The 23,777-nt window shown below is 37.8% G+C and overlaps 2 protein-coding genes across 2 annotated transcripts; both read right to left on the bottom strand.

Moving 5' to 3' along the window:
• Positions 1–298: 298 nt before the first annotated feature.
• Positions 299–6,319, bottom strand: LOC132557663 (deleted in malignant brain tumors 1 protein-like). The gene is made up of 8 exons (XM_060222182.1): positions 6,037–6,319; positions 5,224–5,550; positions 4,400–4,726; positions 3,587–3,913; positions 2,763–3,089; positions 1,950–2,276; positions 1,126–1,452; positions 299–639 (listed from the first exon to the last, which is right to left on the bottom strand). Exons 1-8 carry the CDS (start codon positions 6,317–6,319, stop codon positions 299–301), a joined length of 2,586 nt encoding a protein of 861 aa, XP_060078165.1.
• A 527-nt stretch (positions 6,320–6,846) lies between these two features.
• On the bottom strand, positions 6,847–23,759 carry LOC132557662 (deleted in malignant brain tumors 1 protein-like). The gene is made up of 18 exons (XM_060222181.1): positions 23,570–23,759; positions 22,470–22,802; positions 21,299–21,667; positions 20,162–20,530; positions 19,025–19,393; positions 17,888–18,256; positions 16,752–17,120; positions 15,616–15,984; positions 14,480–14,848; positions 13,344–13,712; positions 12,582–12,908; positions 11,769–12,095; positions 10,945–11,271; positions 10,132–10,458; positions 9,308–9,634; positions 8,498–8,824; positions 7,674–8,000; positions 6,847–7,187 (listed from the first exon to the last, which is right to left on the bottom strand). Exons 1-18 carry the CDS (start codon positions 23,757–23,759, stop codon positions 6,847–6,849), a joined length of 6,105 nt encoding a protein of 2,034 aa, XP_060078164.1.
• Positions 23,760–23,777: the final 18 nt, after the last annotated feature.

The raw sequence follows: 23,777 nt of genomic DNA, 5'->3' as shown, positions 1-23,777 counted from the left end.
GCAAATGCTTATGTCTCTCCTTGGTAAACATATGCTTGGAAGAAGCAAAGAGGAAAGAATTGCAAATAATAGAGAATATGCGAAGCGGAGTTTTTCTTCGTCTATCTGAAAGTTAACATCCACGCGTTTTACTTCTTTCCGAAATATTGATCAAATGACGATTTCGCCTATTTCCTCTATTTCCCCAATTGAATGAATATTTTCTGTGATAGATGTAACATTCCCACAAATAAAACATAGTATTGCATTATCGAAGATAAATCAGAACACTGATACGTATCAAAGTTTAAATAATTTGCTAATGAATCATACTTGTCTTGGGCGTGATTCCACATCTCGCCACGGCATCATCCATATAGTTGCAAGCTCCCATAGTTACGTCGTAGTTGTCACCCTTGCATTGCCAAAGATCAGTCTCATTTCCAAGACAATGTATACCAAACGCTGTTCTGTTAAAGCGAAAGTCCCTTGGCAAAGTTTCTGCTGAAGCCGGACCACCTAGACCAAGATATCGACAAAGCACTTCGGCGTCTCGGTCATCCCAAGCGTTACTGCACACAGTGCCCTCAGTTCTCTTTGCTTTATCAAACATCATAACTCGACCACTTGGATCAATGTATACGTCGTGTGTTATGTTGTCTGCAATAAACACGACGTTCAAATATTTATATCAGTCACATTAACAATTCTTCTAATGATCAAAGCATTTCAGTTACTTTCGAGCTATCGAAAGGAACAACTACTTATACACAATATCACACATGGTTTTAAACGATTTCGTTGACACACCAGAAGGGCAATGTCTATTCATCCTAGACTTGATCCTCAACTTCAATATCAACTCCAACAAAATCTATTCTCTAGTTAATATCAATGTAAACGTTGATAGTAACAACTATGAATGAAACTATTCTTGTAGAGCAAGATGCGAATATACATATGCAAAATCCCGATAAAAGGGATATTTCCACTTTAACAATCTTTTGGAATTTTTTCTGATATGGAATCCATGTTACGTTCGAAAATAGATACTCATGTAACTGTTGAAATCGGTATGAACACATACGAATTTCTCGGAAAGTACAACACCTTTCATTTAAAAGAACGAAAGAAAACAAGACGTACTTGTCACTGGCATCATTGCACATCTCGCCACAGCATCGCCCATTTGGTCACATGCTCCCATAGTTACATCATATGTATCGGCACTACATTGCGAAATATCAGTCTCGTTGCCAAGACAATGTATACCAAACGCTGTCCTGTTGAAGCCAAAGTCCCTTGGCAGAGTTTCCGCCACAGCTGGACTACCTAGACCAAGATACCGACAAACAACTTCGGCATCTCGATCATCCCAAGCGTTACTGCACACTGTACCTTCTATTCCCTTAACTTTGTCAAACACCATGACACGACCATTCGGACCGATATATACTTCTTCCGTCCTGTTATCTGTAATGGACGAATTGGGTTTTCATTAACGCCACATTTATAATATCCACATCAGTCAACGTGTATTATCAAAGCGATAGCAATTTCTACATGTATCGGCGAGTTATGATGATGAAAAGAACGTTCAGTGCAGGCCAGCAATGAAAACACATGGAATCAGATCTAATTTTTTAAACATATGAATCGCAAATGCTTATGTCTCTCCTTGGTAAACATATGCTTGGAAGAAGCAAAGAGGAAAGAATTGCAAATAATAGAGAATATGCGAAGCGGAGTTTTTCTTCGTCTATCTGAAAGTTAACATCCACGCGTTTTACTTCTTTCCGAAATATTGATCAAATGACGATTTCGCCTATTTCCTCTATTTCCCCAATTGAATGAATATTTTCTGTGATAGATGTAACATTCCCACAAATAAAACATAGTATTGCATTATCGAAGATAAATCAGAACACTGATACGTATCAAAGTTTAAATAATTTGCTAATGAATCATACTTGTCTTGGGCGTGATTCCACATCTCGCCACGGCATCATCCATATAGTTGCAAGCTCCCATAGTTACGTCGTAGTTGTCACCCTTGCATTGCCAAAGATCAGTCTCATTTCCAAGACAATGTATACCAAACGCTGTTCTGTTAAAGCGAAAGTCCCTTGGCAAAGTTTCTGCTGAAGCCGGACCACCTAGACCAAGATATCGACAAAGCACTTCGGCGTCTCGGTCATCCCAAGCGTTACTGCACACAGTGCCCTCAGTTCTCTTTGCTTTATCAAACATCATAACTCGACCACTTGGATCAATGTATACGTCGTGTGTTATGTTGTCTGCAATAAACACGACGTTCAAATATTTATATCAGTCACATTAACAATTCTTCTAATGATCAAAGCATTTCAGTTACTTTCGAGCTATCGAAAGGAACAACTACTTATACACAATATCACACATGGTTTTAAACGATTTCGTTGACACACCAGAAGGGCAATGTCTATTCATCCTAGACTTGATCCTCAACTTCAATATCAACTCCAACAAAATCTATTCTCTAGTTAATATCAATGTAAACGTTGATAGTAACAACTATGAATGAAACTATTCTTGTAGAGCAAGATGCGAATATACATATGCAAAATCCCGATAAAAGGGATATTTCCACTTTAACAATCTTTTGGAATTTTTTCTGATATGGAATCCATGTTACGTTCGAAAATAGATACTCATGTAACTGTTGAAATCGGTATGAACACATACGAATTTCTCGGAAAGTACAACACCTTTCATTTAAAAGAACGAAAGAAAACAAGACGTACTTGTCACTGGCATCATTGCACATCTCGCCACAGCATCGCCCATTTGGTCACATGCTCCCATAGTTACATCATATGTATCGGCACTACATTGCGAAATATCAGTCTCGTTGCCAAGACAATGTATACCAAACGCTGTCCTGTTGAAGCCAAAGTCCCTTGGCAGAGTTTCCGCCACAGCTGGACTACCTAGACCAAGATACCGACAAACAACTTCGGCATCTCGATCATCCCAAGCGTTACTGCACACTGTACCTTCTATTCCCTTAACTTTGTCAAACACCATGACACGACCATTCGGACCGATATATACTTCTTCCGTCCTGTTATCTGTAATGGACGAATTGGGTTTTCATTAACGCCACATTTATAATATCCACATCAGTCAACGTGTATTATCAAAGCGATAGCAATTTCTACATGTATCGGCGAGTTATGATGATGAAAAGAACGTTCAGTGCAGGCCAGCAATGAAAACACATGGAATCAGATCTAATTTTTTAAACATATGAATCGCAAATGCTTATGTCTCTCCTTGGTAAACATATGCTTGGAAGAAGCAAAGAGGAAAGAATTGCAAATAATAGAGAATATGCGAAGCGGAGTTTTTCTTCGTCTATCTGAAAGTTAACATCCACGCGTTTTACTTCTTTCCGAAATATTGATCAAATGACGATTTCGCCTATTTCCTCTATTTCCCCAATTGAATGAATATTTTCTGTGATAGATGTAACATTCCCACAAATAAAACATAGTATTGCATTATCGAAGATAAATCAGAACACTGATACGTATCAAAGTTTAAATAATTTGCTAATGAATCATACTTGTCTTGGGCGTGATTCCACATCTCGCCACGGCATCATCCATATAGTTGCAAGCTCCCATAGTTACGTCGTAGTTGTCACCCTTGCATTGCCAAAGATCAGTCTCATTTCCAAGACAATGTATACCAAACGCTGTTCTGTTAAAGCGAAAGTCCCTTGGCAAAGTTTCTGCTGAAGCCGGACCACCTAGACCAAGATATCGACAAAGCACTTCGGCGTCTCGGTCATCCCAAGCGTTACTGCACACAGTGCCCTCAGTTCTCTTTGCTTTATCAAACATCATAACTCGACCACTTGGATCAATGTATACGTCGTGTGTTATGTTGTCTGCAATAAACACGACGTTCAAATATTTATATCAGTCACATTAACAATTCTTCTAATGATCAAAGCATTTCAGTTACTTTCGAGCTATCGAAAGGAACAACTACTTATACACAATATCACACATGGTTTTAAACGATTTCGTTGACACACCAGAAGGGCAATGTCTATTCATCCTAGACTTGATCCTCAACTTCAATATCAACTCCAACAAAATCTATTCTCTAGTTAATATCAATGTAAACGTTGATAGTAACAACTATGAATGAAACTATTCTTGTAGAGCAAGATGCGAATATACATATGCAAAATCCCGATAAAAGGGATATTTCCACTTTAACAATCTTTTGGAATTTTTTCTGATATGGAATCCATGTTACGTTCGAAAATAGATACTCATGTAACTGTTGAAATCGGTATGAACACATACGAATTTCTCGGAAAGTACAACACCTTTCATTTAAAAGAACGAAAGAAAACAAGACGTACTTGTCACTGGCATCATTGCACATCTCGCCACAGCATCGCCCATTTGGTCACATGCTCCCATAGTTACATCATATGTATCGGCACTACATTGCGAAATATCAGTCTCGTTGCCAAGACAATGTATACCAAACGCTGTCCTGTTGAAGCCAAAGTCCCTTGGCAGAGTTTCCGCCACAGCTGGACTACCTAGACCAAGATACCGACAAACAACTTCGGCATCTCGATCATCCCAAGCGTTACTGCACACTGTACCTTCTATTCCCTTAACTTTGTCAAACACCATGACACGACCATTCGGACCGATATATACTTCTTCCGTCCTGTTATCTGTAATGGACGAATTGGGTTTTCATTAACGCCACATTTATAATATCCACATCAGTCAACGTGTATTATCAAAGCGATAGCAATTTCTACATGTATCGGCGAGTTATGATGATGAAAAGAACGTTCAGTGCAGGCCAGCAATGAAAACACATGGAATCAGATCTAATTTTTTAAACATATGAATCGCAAATGCTTATGTCTCTCCTTGGTAAACATATGCTTGGAAGAAGCAAAGAGGAAAGAATTGCAAATAATAGAGAATATGCGAAGCGGAGTTTTTCTTCGTCTATCTGAAAGTTAACATCCACGCGTTTTACTTCTTTCCGAAATATTGATCAAATGACGATTTCGCCTATTTCCTCTATTTCCCCAATTGAATGAATATTTTCTGTGATAGATGTAACATTCCCACAAATAAAACATAGTATTGCATTATCGAAGATAAATCAGAACACTGATACGTATCAAAGTTTAAATAATTTGCTAATGAATCATACTTGTCTTGGGCGTGATTCCACATCTCGCCACGGCATCATCCATATAGTTGCAAGCTCCCATAGTTACGTCGTAGTTGTCACCCTTGCATTGCCAAAGATCAGTCTCATTTCCAAGACAATGTATACCAAACGCTGTTCTGTTAAAGCGAAAGTCCCTTGGCAAAGTTTCTGCTGAAGCCGGACCACCTAGACCAAGATATCGACAAAGCACTTCGGCGTCTCGGTCATCCCAAGCGTTACTGCACACAGTGCCCTCAGTTCTCTTTGCTTTATCAAACATCATAACTCGACCACTTGGATCAATGTATACGTCGTGTGTTATGTTGTCTGCAATAAACACGACGTTCAAATATTTATATCAGTCACATTAACAATTCTTCTAATGATCAAAGCATTTCAGTTACTTTCGAGCTATCGAAAGGAACAACTACTTATACACAATATCACACATGGTTTTAAACGATTTCGTTGACACACCAGAAGGGCAATGTCTATTCATCCTAGACTTGATCCTCAACTTCAATATCAACTCCAACAAAATCTATTCTCTAGTTAATATCAATGTAAACGTTGATAGTAACAACTATGAATGAAACTATTCTTGTAGAGCAAGATGCGAATATACATATGCAAAATCCCGATAAAAGGGATATTTCCACTTTAACAATCTTTTGGAATTTTTTCTGATATGGAATCCATGTTACGTTCGAAAATAGATACTCATGTAACTGTTGAAATCGGTATGAACACATACGAATTTCTCGGAAAGTACAACACCTTTCATTTAAAAGAACGAAAGAAAACAAGACGTACTTGTCACTGGCATCATTGCACATCTCGCCACAGCATCGCCCATTTGGTCACATGCTCCCATAGTTACATCATATGTATCGGCACTACATTGCGAAATATCAGTCTCGTTGCCAAGACAATGTATACCAAACGCTGTCCTGTTGAAGCCAAAGTCCCTTGGCAGAGTTTCCGCCACAGCTGGACTACCTAGACCAAGATACCGACAAACAACTTCGGCATCTCGATCATCCCAAGCGTTACTGCACACTGTACCTTCTATTCCCTTAACTTTGTCAAACACCATGACACGACCATTCGGACCGATATATACTTCTTCCGTCCTGTTATCTGTAATGGACGAATTGGGTTTTCATTAACGCCACATTTATAATATCCACATCAGTCAACGTGTATTATCAAAGCGATAGCAATTTCTACATGTATCGGCGAGTTATGATGATGAAAAGAACGTTCAGTGCAGGCCAGCAATGAAAACACATGGAATCAGATCTAATTTTTTAAACATATGAATCGCAAATGCTTATGTCTCTCCTTGGTAAACATATGCTTGGAAGAAGCAAAGAGGAAAGAATTGCAAATAATAGAGAATATGCGAAGCGGAGTTTTTCTTCGTCTATCTGAAAGTTAACATCCACGCGTTTTACTTCTTTCCGAAATATTGATCAAATGACGATTTCGCCTATTTCCTCTATTTCCCCAATTGAATGAATATTTTCTGTGATAGATGTAACATTCCCACAAATAAAACATAGTATTGCATTATCGAAGATAAATCAGAACACTGATACGTATCAAAGTTTAAATAATTTGCTAATGAATCATACTTGTCTTGGGCGTGATTCCACATCTCGCCACGGCATCATCCATATAGTTGCAAGCTCCCATAGTTACGTCGTAGTTGTCACCCTTGCATTGCCAAAGATCAGTCTCATTTCCAAGACAATGTATACCAAACGCTGTTCTGTTAAAGCGAAAGTCCCTTGGCAAAGTTTCTGCTGAAGCCGGACCACCTAGACCAAGATATCGACAAAGCACTTCGGCGTCTCGGTCATCCCAAGCGTTACTGCACACAGTGCCCTCAGTTCTCTTTGCTTTATCAAACATCATAACTCGACCACTTGGATCAATGTATACGTCGTGTGTTATGTTGTCTGCAATAAACACGACGTTCAAATATTTATATCAGTCACATTAACAATTCTTCTAATGATCAAAGCATTTCAGTTACTTTCGAGCTATCGAAAGGAACAACTACTTATACACAATATCACACATGGTTTTAAACGATTTCGTTGACACACCAGAAGGGCAATGTCTATTCATCCTAGACTTGATCCTCAACTTCAATATCAACTCCAACAAAATCTATTCTCTAGTTAATATCAATGTAAACGTTGATAGTAACAACTATGAATGAAACTATTCTTGTAGAGCAAGATGCGAATATACATATGCAAAATCCCGATAAAAGGGATATTTCCACTTTAACAATCTTTTGGAATTTTTTCTGATATGGAATCCATGTTACGTTCGAAAATAGATACTCATGTAACTGTTGAAATCGGTATGAACACATACGAATTTCTCGGAAAGTACAACACCTTTCATTTAAAAGAACGAAAGAAAACAAGACGTACTTGTCACTGGCATCATTGCACATCTCGCCACAGCATCGCCCATTTGGTCACATGCTCCCATAGTTACATCATATGTATCGGCACTACATTGCGAAATATCAGTCTCGTTGCCAAGACAATGTATACCAAACGCTGTCCTGTTGAAGCCAAAGTCCCTTGGCAGAGTTTCCGCCACAGCTGGACTACCTAGACCAAGATACCGACAAACAACTTCGGCATCTCGATCATCCCAAGCGTTACTGCACACTGTACCTTCTATTCCCTTAACTTTGTCAAACACCATGACACGACCATTCGGACCGATATATACTTCTTCCGTCCTGTTATCTGTAATGGACGAATTGGGTTTTCATTAACGCCACATTTATAATATCCACATCAGTCAACGTGTATTATCAAAGCGATAGCAATTTCTACATGTATCGGCGAGTTATGATGATGAAAAGAACGTTCAGTGCAGGCCAGCAATGAAAACACATGGAATCAGATCTAATTTTTTAAACATATGAATCGCAAATGCTTATGTCTCTCCTTGGTAAACATATGCTTGGAAGAAGCAAAGAGGAAAGAATTGCAAATAATAGAGAATATGCGAAGCGGAGTTTTTCTTCGTCTATCTGAAAGTTAACATCCACGCGTTTTACTTCTTTCCGAAATATTGATCAAATGACGATTTCGCCTATTTCCTCTATTTCCCCAATTGAATGAATATTTTCTGTGATAGATGTAACATTCCCACAAATAAAACATAGTATTGCATTATCGAAGATAAATCAGAACACTGATACGTATCAAAGTTTAAATAATTTGCTAATGAATCATACTTGTCTTGGGCGTGATTCCACATCTCGCCACGGCATCATCCATATAGTTGCAAGCTCCCATAGTTACGTCGTAGTTGTCACCCTTGCATTGCCAAAGATCAGTCTCATTTCCAAGACAATGTATACCAAACGCTGTTCTGTTAAAGCGAAAGTCCCTTGGCAAAGTTTCTGCTGAAGCCGGACCACCTAGACCAAGATATCGACAAAGCACTTCGGCGTCTCGGTCATCCCAAGCGTTACTGCACACAGTGCCCTCAGTTCTCTTTGCTTTATCAAACATCATAACTCGACCACTTGGATCAATGTATACGTCGTGTGTTATGTTGTCTGCAATAAACACGACGTTCAAATATTTATATCAGTCACATTAACAATTCTTCTAATGATCAAAGCATTTCAGTTACTTTCGAGCTATCGAAAGGAACAACTACTTATACACAATATCACACATGGTTTTAAACGATGTTGACACACCAGAAGGGCAATGTCTATTCATCCTAGACTTGATCCTCAACTTCAATATCAACTCCAACAAAATCTATTCTCTAGTTAATATCAATGTAAACGTTGATAGTAACAACTATGAATGAAACTATTCTTGTAGAGCAAGATGCGAATATACATATGCAAAATCCCGATAAAAGGGATATTTCCACTTTAACAATCTTTTGGAATTTTTTCTGATATGGAATCCATGTTACGTTCGAAAATAGATACTCATGTAACTGTTGAAATCGGTATGAACACATACGAATTTCTCGGAAAGTACAACACCTTTCATTTAAAAGAACGAAAGAAAACAAGACGTACTTGTCACTGGCATCATTGCACATCTCGCCACAGCATCGCCCATTTGGTCACATGCTCCCATAGTTACATCATATGTATCGGCACTACATTGCGAAATATCAGTCTCGTTGCCAAGACAATGTATACCAAACGCTGTCCTGTTGAAGCCAAAGTCCCTTGGCAGAGTTTCCGCCACAGCTGGACTACCTAGACCAAGATACCGACAAACAACTTCGGCATCTCGATCATCCCAAGCGTTACTGCACACTGTACCTTCTATTCCCTTAACTTTGTCAAACACCATGACACGACCATTCGGACCGATATATACTTCTTCCGTCCTGTTATCTGTAATGGACGAATTGGGTTTTCATTAACGCCACATTTATAATATCCACATCAGTCAACGTGTATTATCAAAGCGATAGCAATTTCTACATGTATCGGCGAGTTATGATGATGAAAAGAACGTTCAGTGCAGGCCAGCAATGAAAACACATGGAATCAGATCTAATTTTTTAAACATATGAATCGCAAATGCTTATGTCTCTCCTTGGTAAACATATGCTTGGAAGAAGCAAAGAGGAAAGAATTGCAAATAATAGAGAATATGCGAAGCGGAGTTTTTCTTCGTCTATCTGAAAGTTAACATCCACGCGTTTTACTTCTTTCCGAAATATTGATCAAATGACGATTTCGCCTATTTCCTCTATTTCCCCAATTGAATGAATATTTTCTGTGATAGATGTAACATTCCCACAAATAAAACATAGTATTGCATTATCGAAGATAAATCAGAACACTGATACGTATCAAAGTTTAAATAATTTGCTAATGAATCATACTTGTCTTGGGCGTGATTCCACATCTCGCCACGGCATCATCCATATAGTTGCAAGCTCCCATAGTTACGTCGTAGTTGTCACCCTTGCATTGCCAAAGATCAGTCTCATTTCCAAGACAATGTATACCAAACGCTGTTCTGTTAAAGCGAAAGTCCCTTGGCAAAGTTTCTGCTGAAGCCGGACCACCTAGACCAAGATATCGACAAAGCACTTCGGCGTCTCGGTCATCCCAAGCGTTACTGCACACAGTGCCCTCAGTTCTCTTTGCTTTATCAAACATCATAACTCGACCACTTGGATCAATGTATACGTCGTGTGTTATGTTGTCTGCAATAAACACGACGTTCAAATATTTATATCAGTCACATTAACAATTCTTCTAATGATCAAAGCATTTCAGTTACTTTCGAGCTATCGAAAGGAACAACTACTTATACACAATATCACACATGGTTTTAAACGATTTCGTTGACACACCAGAAGGGCAATGTCTATTCATCCTAGACTTGATCCTCAACTTCAATATCAACTCCAACAAAATCTATTCTCTAGTTAATATCAATGTAAACGTTGATAGTAACAACTATGAATGAAACTATTCTTGTAGAGCAAGATGCGAATATACATATGCAAAATCCCGATAAAAGGGATATTTCCACTTTAACAATCTTTTGGAATTTTTTCTGATATGGAATCCATGTTACGTTCGAAAATAGATACTCATGTAACTGTTGAAATCGGTATGAACACATACGAATTTCTCGGAAAGTACAACACCTTTCATTTAAAAGAACGAAAGAAAACAAGACGTACTTGTCACTGGCATCATTGCACATCTCGCCACAGCATCGCCCATTTGGTCACATGCTCCCATAGTTACATCATATGTATCGGCACTACATTGCGAAATATCAGTCTCGTTGCCAAGACAATGTATACCAAACGCTGTCCTGTTGAAGCCAAAGTCCCTTGGCAGAGTTTCCGCCACAGCTGGACTACCTAGACCAAGATACCGACAAACAACTTCGGCATCTCGATCATCCCAAGCGTTACTGCACACTGTACCTTCTATTCCCTTAACTTTGTCAAACACCATGACACGACCATTCGGACCGATATATACTTCTTCCGTCCTGTTATCTGTAATGGACGAATTGGGTTTTCATTAACGCCACATTTATAATATCCACATCAGTCAACGTGTATTATCAAAGCGATAGCAATTTCTACATGTATCGGCGAGTTATGATGATGAAAAGAACGTTCAGTGCAGGCCAGCAATGAAAACACATGGAATCAGATCTAATTTTTTAAACATATGAATCGCAAATGCTTATGTCTCTCCTTGGTAAACATATGCTTGGAAGAAGCAAAGAGGAAAGAATTGCAAATAATAGAGAATATGCGAAGCGGAGTTTTTCTTCGTCTATCTGAAAGTTAACATCCACGCGTTTTACTTCTTTCCGAAATATTGATCAAATGACGATTTCGCCTATTTCCTCTATTTCCCCAATTGAATGAATATTTTCTGTGATAGATGTAACATTCCCACAAATAAAACATAGTATTGCATTATCGAAGATAAATCAGAACACTGATACGTATCAAAGTTTAAATAATTTGCTAATGAATCATACTTGTCTTGGGCGTGATTCCACATCTCGCCACGGCATCATCCATATAGTTGCAAGCTCCCATAGTTACGTCGTAGTTGTCACCCTTGCATTGCCAAAGATCAGTCTCATTTCCAAGACAATGTATACCAAACGCTGTTCTGTTAAAGCGAAAGTCCCTTGGCAAAGTTTCTGCTGAAGCCGGACCACCTAGACCAAGATATCGACAAAGCACTTCGGCGTCTCGGTCATCCCAAGCGTTACTGCACACAGTGCCCTCAGTTCTCTTTGCTTTATCAAACATCATAACTCGACCACTTGGATCAATGTATACGTCGTGTGTTATGTTGTCTGCAATAAACACGACGTTCAAATATTTATATCAGTCACATTAACAATTCTTCTAATGATCAAAGCATTTCAGTTACTTTCGAGCTATCGAAAGGAACAACTACTTATACACAATATCACACATGGTTTTAAACGATTTCGTTGACACACCAGAAGGGCAATGTCTATTCATCCTAGACTTGATCCTCAACTTCAATATCAACTCCAACAAAATCTATTCTCTAGTTAATATCAATGTAAACGTTGATAGTAACAACTATGAATGAAACTATTCTTGTAGAGCAAGATGCGAATATACATATGCAAAATCCCGATAAAAGGGATATTTCCACTTTAACAATCTTTTGGAATTTTTTCTGATATGGAATCCATGTTACGTTCGAAAATAGATACTCATGTAACTGTTGAAATCGGTATGAACACATACGAATTTCTCGGAAAGTACAACACCTTTCATTTAAAAGAACGAAAGAAAACAAGACGTACTTGTCACTGGCATCATTGCACATCTCGCCACAGCATCGCCCATTTGGTCACATGCTCCCATAGTTACATCATATGTATCGGCACTACATTGCGAAATATCAGTCTCGTTGCCAAGACAATGTATACCAAACGCTGTCCTGTTGAAGCCAAAGTCCCTTGGCAGAGTTTCCGCCACAGCTGGACTACCTAGACCAAGATACCGACAAACAACTTCGGCATCTCGATCATCCCAAGCGTTACTGCACACTGTACCTTCTATTCCCTTAACTTTGTCAAACACCATGACACGACCATTCGGACCGATATATACTTCTTCCGTCCTGTTATCTGTAATGGACGAATTGGGTTTTCATTAACGCCACATTTATAATATCCACATCAGTCAACGTGTATTATCAAAGCGATAGCAATTTCTACATGTATCGGCGAGTTATGATGATGAAAAGAACGTTCAGTGCAGGCCAGCAATGAAAACACATGGAATCAGATCTAATTTTTTAAACATATGAATCGCAAATATTTATGTCTTAAACACATTCTTACAAGAACCAAAAGATGAACGAATGCACTTCCGGTCCGTTAGATACGATACACATACCCATAAACCAATGCATCAGATCTTATAACCGTTCAGTCATTGTTGAAATAGCCTTCTCCTTCTCATCAGGAAAAATTATTATTCTGCACTTTGTATGTGAGCATTAAGCAAGTAAGAATTATTCACTATATTAATATAGATAAAAGAATGAATAGTTTACTAACTTGTAATAGGCATCTTTGTAGAGGAAGCCAAATTACCAGGTGTCGGTGACGGTGTCACCATGCCACCGAAACAGTCCACGCCAGCTTCCATGTTGGAGGGACATACCGAGATACCGATAATGAAATCCTCCTTGTGGCACTGATTACAGTCTGCCTCTTTTCCTGTGCAAGCTAAATGCAACACAGACATCGTCCTATAGACAGAGGAAGGCGGTAACATGATAGCTGTACCTGTATTGGACAAACCCGCATTACGACAAACCACGCTTGCTGACTCGTCGCTCCATCCATCTCCACAAATTGTGCCGAAAATGGACAAAGAGTTGCCAGTGATGAGAACTCGGCCATCAGGTTCAACTTGCACGTGACCTGAAAATAGTCAAGTGTTATTTCCCAGTTATCGTTGCATATATTTATTAACAGGTTAATGATATAATGATATATTAGATATTCCAATTACAAAACCAATTGAAAACAGCATCGTCAAGATGCAAAAATCTACGATTATTCAATATTTCAGTTAAATGAAAATATCTATCATGTTTTATCAACAATCTGCTTGTTTCTAAATGATTTCGCCTTACATATCTCGAATTTTTAGAATCGATCAAACGGATGCCATCATTTTCTCTAAATCATCGACGATAATTAAACCATGGTAAAGAAAATGCATTAATGAGTACTTTTAGTATTGAAATTTACATGGTCACATAGCCAGTATATACGAACAAGAATTAGATTTGCATCGTCAGTGTCAAAGATCGGTTTCAAACACTTGAAATTTACACTCACTTGTATAGGCTCAGGTAACAATCAGATATTATGAAATCTTAGCATTTTCCGTTCCGTTACGCACGATAACCATACACATTGTTTGGAATTGTTGGAAAGGTATAAAAAAGATATATGCATGTAATATATTACGGAGACTTCATCAATATATACTTGAATAACCGAATACATCACATTACCGTTCAGTCGCTGATTAAGTAGCCCGTTACTTCTCATCAGGAAACAATATTATTCTGCACTTTGTATGTGAGCAGATCTTTAAAGTGTTGATAGCGTAAGGACATTAAGCAAGTAAGAATTATTCACTATATTAATATAGATAAAAGAATGAATAGTTTACTAACTTGTAATAGGCATCTTTGTAGAGGAAGCCAAATTACCAGGTGTCGGTGACGGTGTCAGCATGCCACCGAAACAGTCCACGCCAGCTTCCATGTTGGAGGGACATACCGAGATACCGATAATGAAATCCTCCTTGTGGCACTGATTACAGTCTGCCTCTTTTCCTGTGCAAGCTAAATGCAACACAGACATCGTCCTATAGACAGAGGAAGGCGGTAACATGATAGCTGTACCTGTATTGGACAAACCCGCATTACGACAAACCACGCTTGCTGACTCGTCGCTCCATCCATCTCCACAAATTGTGCCGAAAATGGACAAAGAGTTGCCAGTGATGAGAACTCGGCCATCAGGTTCAACTTGCACGTGACCTGAAAATAGTCAAGTGTTATTTCCCAGTTATCGTTGCATATATTTATTAACAGGTTAATGATATAATGATATATTAGATATTCCAATTACAAAACCAATTGAAAACAGCATCGTCAAGATGCAAAAATCTACGATTATTCAATATTTCAGTTAAATGAAAATATCTATCATGTTTTATCAACAATCTGCTTGTTTCTAAATGATTTCGCCTTACATATCTCGAATTTTTAGAATCGATCAAACGGATGCCATCATTTTCTCTAAATCATCGACGATAATTAAACCATGGTAAAGAAAATGCATTAATGAGTACTTTTAGTATTGAAATTTACATGGTCACATAGCCAGTATATACGAACAAGAATTAGATTTGCATCGTCAGTGTCAAAGATCGGTTTCAAACACTTGATATTTACACTCACTTGTATAGGCTCAGGTAACAATCAGATATTATGAAATCTTAGCATTTTCCGTTCCGTTACGCACGATAACCATACACATTGTTTGGAATTGTTGGAAAGGTATAAAAAAGATATATGCATGTAATATATTACGGAGACTTCATCAATATATACTTGAATAACCGAATACATCACATTACCGTTCAGTCGCTGATTAAGTAGCCCGTTACTTCTCATCAGGAAACAATATTATTCTGCACTTTGTATGTGAGCAGATCTTTAAAGTGTTGATAGCGTAAGGACATTAAGCAAGTAAGAATTATTCACTATATTAATATAGATAAAAGAATGAATAGTTTACTAACTTGTAATAGGCATCTTTGTAGAGGAAGCCAAATTACCAGGTGTCGGTGACGGTGTCAGCATGCCACCGAAACAGTCCACGCCAGCTTCCATGTTGGAGGGACATATCGAGATACCGATAATGAAATCCTCCTTGTGGCACTGATTACAGTCTGCCTCTTTTCCTGTGCAAGCTAAATGCAACACAGACATCGTCCTATAGACAGAGGAAGGCGGTAACATGATAGCTGTACCTGTATTGGACAAACCCGCATTACGACAAACCACGCTTGCTGACTCGTCGCTCCATCCATCTCCACAAATTGTGCCGAAAATGGACAAAGAGTTGCCAGTGATGAGAACTCGGCCATCAGGTTCAACTTGCACGTGACCTGAAAATAGTCAAGTGTTATTTCCCAGTTATCGTTGCATATATTTATTAACAGGTTAATGATATAATGATATATTAGATATTCCAATTACAAAACCAATTGAAAACAGCATCGTCAAGATGCAAAAATCTACGATTATTCAATATTTCAGTTAAATGAAAATATCTATCATGTTTTATCAACAATCTGCTTGTTTCTAAATGATTTCGCCTTACATATCTCGAATTTTTAGAATCGATCAAACGGATGCCATCATTTTCTCTAAATCATCGACGATAATTAAACCATGGTAAAGAAAATGCATTAATGAGTACTTTTAGTATTGAAATTTACATGGTCACATAGCCAGTATATACGAACAAGAATTAGATTTGCATCGTCAGTGTCAAAGATCGGTTTCAAACACTTGAAATTTACACTCACTTGTATAGGCTCAGGTAACAATCAGATATTATGAAATCTTAGCATTTTCCGTTCCGTTACGCACGATAACCATACACATTGTTTGGAATTGTTGGAAAGGTATAAAAAAGATATATGCATGTAATATATTACGGAGACTTCATCAATATATACTTGAATAACCGAATACATCACATTACCGTTCAGTCGCTGATTAAGTAGCCCGTTACTTCTCATCAGGAAACAATATTATTCTGCACTTTGTATGTGAGCAGATCTTTAAAGTGTTGATAGCGTAAGGACATTAAGCAAGTAAGAATTATTCACTATATTAATATAGATAAAAGAATGAATAGTTTACTAACTTGTAATAGGCATCTTTGTAGAGGAAGCCAAATTACCAGGTGTCGGTGACGGTGTCAGCATGCCACCGAAACAGTCCACGCCAGCTTCCATGTTGGAGGGACATACCGAGATACCGATAATGAAATCCTCCTTGTGGCACTGATTACAGTCTGCCTCTTTTCCTGTGCAAGCTAAATGCAACACAGACATCGTCCTATAGACAGAGGAAGGCGGTAACATGATAGCTGTACCTGTATTGGACAAACCCGCATTACGACAAACCACGCTTGCTGACTCGTCGCTCCATCCATCTCCACAAATTGTGCCGAAAATGGACAAAGAGTTGCCAGTGATGAGAACTCGGCCATCAGGTTCAACTTGCACGTGACCTGAAAATAGTCAAGTGTTATTTCCCAGTTATCGTTGCATATATTTATTAACAGGTTAATGATATAATGATATATTAGATATTCCAATTACAAAACCAATTGAAAACAGCATCGTCAAGATGCAAAAATCTACGATTATTCAATATTTCAGTTAAATGAAAATATCTATCATGTTTTATCAACAATCTGCTTGTTTCTAAATGATTTCGCCTTACATATCTCGAATTTTTAGAATCGATCAAACGGATGCCATCATTTTCTCTAAATCATCGACGATAATTAAACCATGGTAAAGAAAATGCATTAATGAGTACTTTTAGTATTGAAATTTACATGGTCACATAGCCAGTATATACGAACAAGAATTAGATTTGCATCGTCAGTGTCAAAGATCGGTTTCAGACACTTGAAATTTACACTCACTTGTATAGGCTCAGGTAACAATCAGATATTATGAAATCTTAGCATTTTCCGTTCCGTTACGCACGATAACCATACACATTGTTTGGAATTGTTGGAAAGGTATAAAAAAGATATATGCATGTAATATATTACGGAGACTTCATCAATATATACTTGAATAACCGAATACATCACATTACCGTTCAGTCGCTGATTAAGTAGCCGGTTACTTCTCATCAGGAAACAATATTATTCTGCACTTTGTATGTGAGCAGATCTTTAAAGTGTTGATAGCGTAAGGACATTAAGCAAGTAAGAATTATTCACTATATTAATATAGATAAAAGAATGAATAGTTTACTAACTTGTAATAGGCATCTTTGTAGAGGAAGCCAAATTACCAGGTGTCGGTGACGGTGTCACCATGCCACCGAAACAGTCCACGCCAGCTTCCATGTTGGAGGGACATACCGAGATACCGATAATGAAATCCTCCTTGTGGCACTGATTACAGTCTGCCTCTTTTCCTGTGCAAGCTAAATGCAACACAGACATCGTCCTATAGACAGAGGAAGGCGGTAACATGATAGCTGTACCTGTATTGGACAAACCCGCATTACGACAAACCACGCTTGCTGACTCGTCGCTCCATCCATCTCCACAAATTGTGCCGAAAATGGACAAAGAGTTGCCAGTGATGAGAACTCGGCCATCAGGTTCAACTTGCACGTGACCTGAAAATAGTCAAGTGTTATTTCCCAGTTATCGTTGCATATATTTATTAACAGGTTAATGATATAATGATATATTAGATATTCCAATTACAAAACCAATTGAAAACAGCATCGTCAAGATGCAAAAATCTACGATTATTCAATATTTCAGTTAAATGAAAATATCTATCATGTTTTATCAACAATCTGCTTGTTTCTAAATGATTTCGCCTTACATATCTCGAATTTTTAGAATCGATCAAACGGATGCCATCATTTTCTCTAAATCATCGACGATAATTAAACCATGGTAAAGAAAATGCATTAATGAGTACTTTTAGTATTGAAATTTACATGGTCACATAGCCAGTATATACGAACAAGAATTAGATTTGCATCGTCAGTGTCAAAGATCGGTTTCAGACACTTGAAATTTACACTCACTTGTATAGGCTCAGGTAACAATCAGATATTATGAAATCTTAGCATTTTCCGTTCCGTTACGCACGATAACCATACACATTGTTTGGAATTGTTGGAAAGGTATAAAAAAAGATATATGCATGTAATATATTACGGAGACTTCATCAATATATACTTGAATAACCGAATACATCACATTACCGTTCAGTCGCTGATTAAGTAGCCCGTTACTTCTCATCAGGAAACAATATTATTCTGCACTTTGTATGTGAGCAGATCTTTAAAGTGTTGATAGCGTAAGGACATTAAGCAAGTAAGAATTATTCACTATATTAATATAGATAAAAGAATGAATAGTTTACTAACTTGTAATAGGCATCTTTGTAGAGGAAGCCAAATTACCAGGTGTCGGTGACGGTGTCACCATGCCACCGAAACAGTCCACGCCAGCTTCCATGTTGGAGGGACATACCGAGATACCGATAATGAAATCCTCCTTGTGGCACTGATTACAGTCTGCCTCTTTTCCTGTGCAAGCTAAATGCAACACAGACATCGTCCTATAGACAGAGGAAGGCGGTAACATGATAGCTGTACCTGTATTGGACAAACCCGCATTACGACAAACCACGCTTGCTGACTCGTCGCTCCATCCATCTCCACAAATTGTGCCGAAAATGGACAAAGAGTTGCCAGTGATGAGAACTCGGCCATCAGGTTCAACTTGCACGTGACCTGAAAATAGTCAAGTGTTATTTCCCAGTTATCGTTGCATATATTTATTAACAGGTTAATGATATAATGATATATTAGATATTCCAATTACAAAACCAATTGAAAACAGCATCGTCAAGATGCAAAAATCTACGATTATTCAATATTTCAGTTAAATGAAAATATCTATCATGTTTTATCAACAATCTGCTTGTTTCTAAATGATTTCGCCTTACATATCTCGAATTTTTAGAATCGATCAAACGGATGCCATCATTTTCTCTAAATCATCGACGATAATTAAACCATGGTAAAGAAAATGCATTAATGAGTACTTTTAGTATTGAAATTTACATGGTCACATAGCCAGTATATACGAACAAGAATTAGATTTGCATCGTCAGTGTCAAAGATCGGTTTCAGACACTTGAAATTTACACTCACTTGTATAGGCTCAGGTAACAATCAGATATTATGAAATCTTAGCATTTTCCGTTCCGTTACGCACGATAACCATACACATTGTTTGGAATTGTTGGAAAGGTATAAAAAAAGATATATGCATGTAATATATTACGGAGACTTCATCAATATATACTTGAATAACCGAATACATCACATTACCGTTCAGTCGCTGATTAAGTAGCCCGTTACTTCTCATCAGGAAACAATATTATTCTGCACTTTGTATGTGAGCAGATCTTTAAAGTGTTGATAGCGTAAGGACATTAAGCAAGTAAGAATTATTCACTATATTAATATAGATAAAAGAATGAATAGTTTACTAACTTGTAATAGGCATCTTTGTAGAGGAAGCCAAATTACCAGGTGTCGGTGACGGTGTCACCATGCCACCGAAACAGTCCACGCCAGCTTCCATGTTGGAGGGACATACCGAGATACCGATAATGAAATCCTCCTTGTGGCACTGATTACAGTCTGCCTCTTTTCCTGTGCAAGCTAAATGCAACACAGACATCGTCCTATAGACAGAGGAAGGCGGTAACATGATAGCTGTACCTGTATTGGACAAACCCGCATTACGACAAACCACGCTTGCTGACTCGTCGCTCCATCCATCTCCACAAATTGTGCCGAAAATGGACAAAGAGTTGCCAGTGATGAGAACTCGGCCATCAGGTTCAACTTGCACGTGACCTGAAAATAGTCAAGTGTTATTTCCCAGTTATCGTTGCATATATTTATTAACAGGTTAATGATATAATGATATATTAGATATTCCAATTACAAAACCAATTGAAAACAGCATCGTCAAGATGCAAAAATCTACGATTATTCAATATTTCAGTTAAATGAAAATATCTATCATGTTTTATCAACAATCTGCTTGTTTCTAAATGATTTCGCCTTACATATCTCGAATTTTTAGAATCGATCAAACGGATGCCATCATTTTCTCTAAATCATCGACGATAATTAAACCATGGTAAAGAAAATGCATTAATGAGTACTTTTAGTATTGAAATTTACATGGTCACATAGCCAGTATATACGAACAAGAATTAGATTTGCATCGTCAGTGTCAAAGATCGGTTTCAGACACTTGAAATTTACACTCACTTGTATAGGCTCAGGTAACAATCAGATATTATGAAATCTTAGCATTTTCCGTTCCGTTACGCACGATAACCATACACATTGTTTGGAATTGTTGGAAAGGTATAAAAAAAGATATATGCATGTAATATATTACGGAGACTTCATCAATATATACTTGAATAACCGAATACATCACATTACCGTTCAGTCGCTGATTAAGTAGCCGGTTACTTCTCATCAGGAAACAATATTATTCTGCACTTTGTATGTGAGCAGATCTTTAAAGTGTTGATAGCGTAAGGACATTAAGCAAGTAAGAATTATTCACTATATTAATATAGATAAAAGAATGAATAGTTTACTAACTTGTAATAGGCATCTTTGTAGAGGAAGCCAAATTACCAGGTGTCGGTGACGGTGTCACCATGCCACCGAAACAGTCCACGCCAGCTTCCATGTTGGAGGGACATACCGAGATACCGATAATGAAATCCTCCTTGTGGCACTGATTACAGTCTGCCTCTTTTCCTGTGCAAGCTAAATGCAACACAGACATCGTCCTATAGACAGAGGAAGGCGGTAACATGATAGCTGTACCTGTATTGGACAAACCCGCATTACGACAAACCACGCTTGCTGACTCGTCGCTCCATCCATCTCCACAAATTGTGCCGAAAATGGACAAAGAGTTGCCAGTGATGAGAACTCGGCCATCAGGTTCAACTTGCACGTGACCTGAAAATAGTCAAGTGTTATTTCCCAGTTATCGTTGCATATATTTATTAACAGGTTAATGATATAATGATATATTAGATATTCCAATTACAAAACCAATTGAAAACAGCATCGTCAAGATGCAAAAATCTACGATTATTCAATATTTCAGTTAAATGAAAATATCTATCATGTTTTATCAACAATCTGCTTGTTTCTAAATGATTTCGCCTTACATATCTCGAATTTTTAGAATCGATCAAACGGATGCCATCATTTTCTCTAAATCATCGACGATAATTAAACCATGGTAAAGAAAATGCATTAATGAGTACTTTTAGTATTGAAATTTACATGGTCACATAGCCAGTATATACGAACAAGAATTAGATTTGCATCGTCAGTGTCAAAGATCGGTTTCAGACACTTGAAATTTACACTCACTTGTATAGGCTCAGGTAACAATCAGATATTATGAAATCTTAGCATTTTCCGTTCCGTTACGCACGATAACCATACACATTGTTTGGAATTGTTGGAAAGGTATAAAAAAGATATATGCATGTAATATATTACGGAGACTTCATCAATATATACTTGAATAACCGAATACATCACATTACCGTTCAGTCGCTGATTAAGTAGCCCGTTACTTCTCATCAGGAAACAATATTATTCTGCACTTTGTATGTGAGCAGATCTTTAAAGTGTTGATAGCGTAAGGACATTAAGCAAGTAAGAATTATTCACTATATTAATATAGATAAAAGAATGAATAGTTTACTAACTTGTAATAGGCATCTTTGTAGAGGAGCCAAATTACCAGGTGTCGGTGACGGTGTCAGCATGCCACCGAAACAGTCCACGCCAGCTTCCATGTTGGAGGGACATACCGAGATACCGATAATGAAATCCTCCTTGTGGCACTGATTACAGTCTGCCTCTTTTCCTGTGCAAGCTAAATGCAACACAGACATCGTCCTATAGACAGAGGAAGGCGGTAACATGATAGCTGTACCTGTATTGGACAAACCCGCATTACGACAAACCACGCTTGCTGACTCGTCGCTCCATCCATCTCCACAAATTGTGCCGAAAATGGACAAAGAGTTGCCAGTGATGAGAACTCGGCCATCAGGTTCAACTTGCACGTGACCTGAAAATAGTCAAGTGTTATTTCCCAGTTATCGTTGCATATATTTATTAACAGGTTAATGATATAATGATATATTAGATATTCCAATTACAAAACCAATTGAAAACAGCATCGTCAAGATGCAAAAATCTACGATTATTCAATATTTCAGTTAAATGAAAATATCTATCATGTTTTATCAACAATCTGCTTGTTTCTAAATGATTTCGCCTTACATATCTCGAATTTTTAGAATCGATCAAACGGATGCCATCATTTTCTCTAAATCATCGACGATAATTAAACCATGGTAAAGAAAATGCATTAATGAGTACTTTTAGTATTGAAATTTACATGGTCACATAGCCAGTATATACGAACAAGAATTAGATTTGCATCGTCAGTGTCAAAGATCGGTTTCAAACACTTGAAATTTACACTCACTTGTATAGGCTCAGGTAACAATCAGATATTATGAAATCTTAGCATTTTCCGTTCCGTTACGCACGATAACCATACACATTGTTTGGAATTGTTGGAAAGGTATAAAAAAGATATATGCATGTAATATATTACGGAGACTTCATCAATATATACTTGAATAACCGAATACATCACATTACCGTTCAGTCGCTGATTAAGTAGCCCGTTACTTCTCATCAGGAAACAATATTATTCTGCACTTTGTATGTGAGCAGATCTTTAAAGTGTTGATAGCGTAAGGACATTAAGCAAGTAAGAATTATTCACTATATTAATATAGATAAAAGAATGAATAGTTTACTAACTTGTAATAGGCATCTTTGTAGAGGAAGCCAAATTACCAGGTGTCGGTGACGGTGTCACCATGCCACCGAAACAGTCCACGCCAGCTTCCATGTTGGAGGGACATACCGAGATACCGATAATGAAATCCTCCTTGTGGCACTGATTACAGTCTGCCTCTTTTCCTGTGCAAGCTAAATGCAACACAGACATCGTCCTATAGACAGAGGA

Source organism: Ylistrum balloti, unplaced genomic scaffold (genome assembly GCF_031769215.1).
Source record: "Ylistrum balloti isolate Yb309-2 unplaced genomic scaffold, AGI_CSIRO_Ybal_v1 Utg370706, whole genome shotgun sequence".
In the NCBI taxonomy this organism is placed as follows: Eukaryota; Metazoa; Mollusca; class Bivalvia; order Pectinida; family Pectinidae; genus Ylistrum; species Ylistrum balloti.
This window is presented reverse-complemented; position numbering and strand designations above follow the sequence as displayed.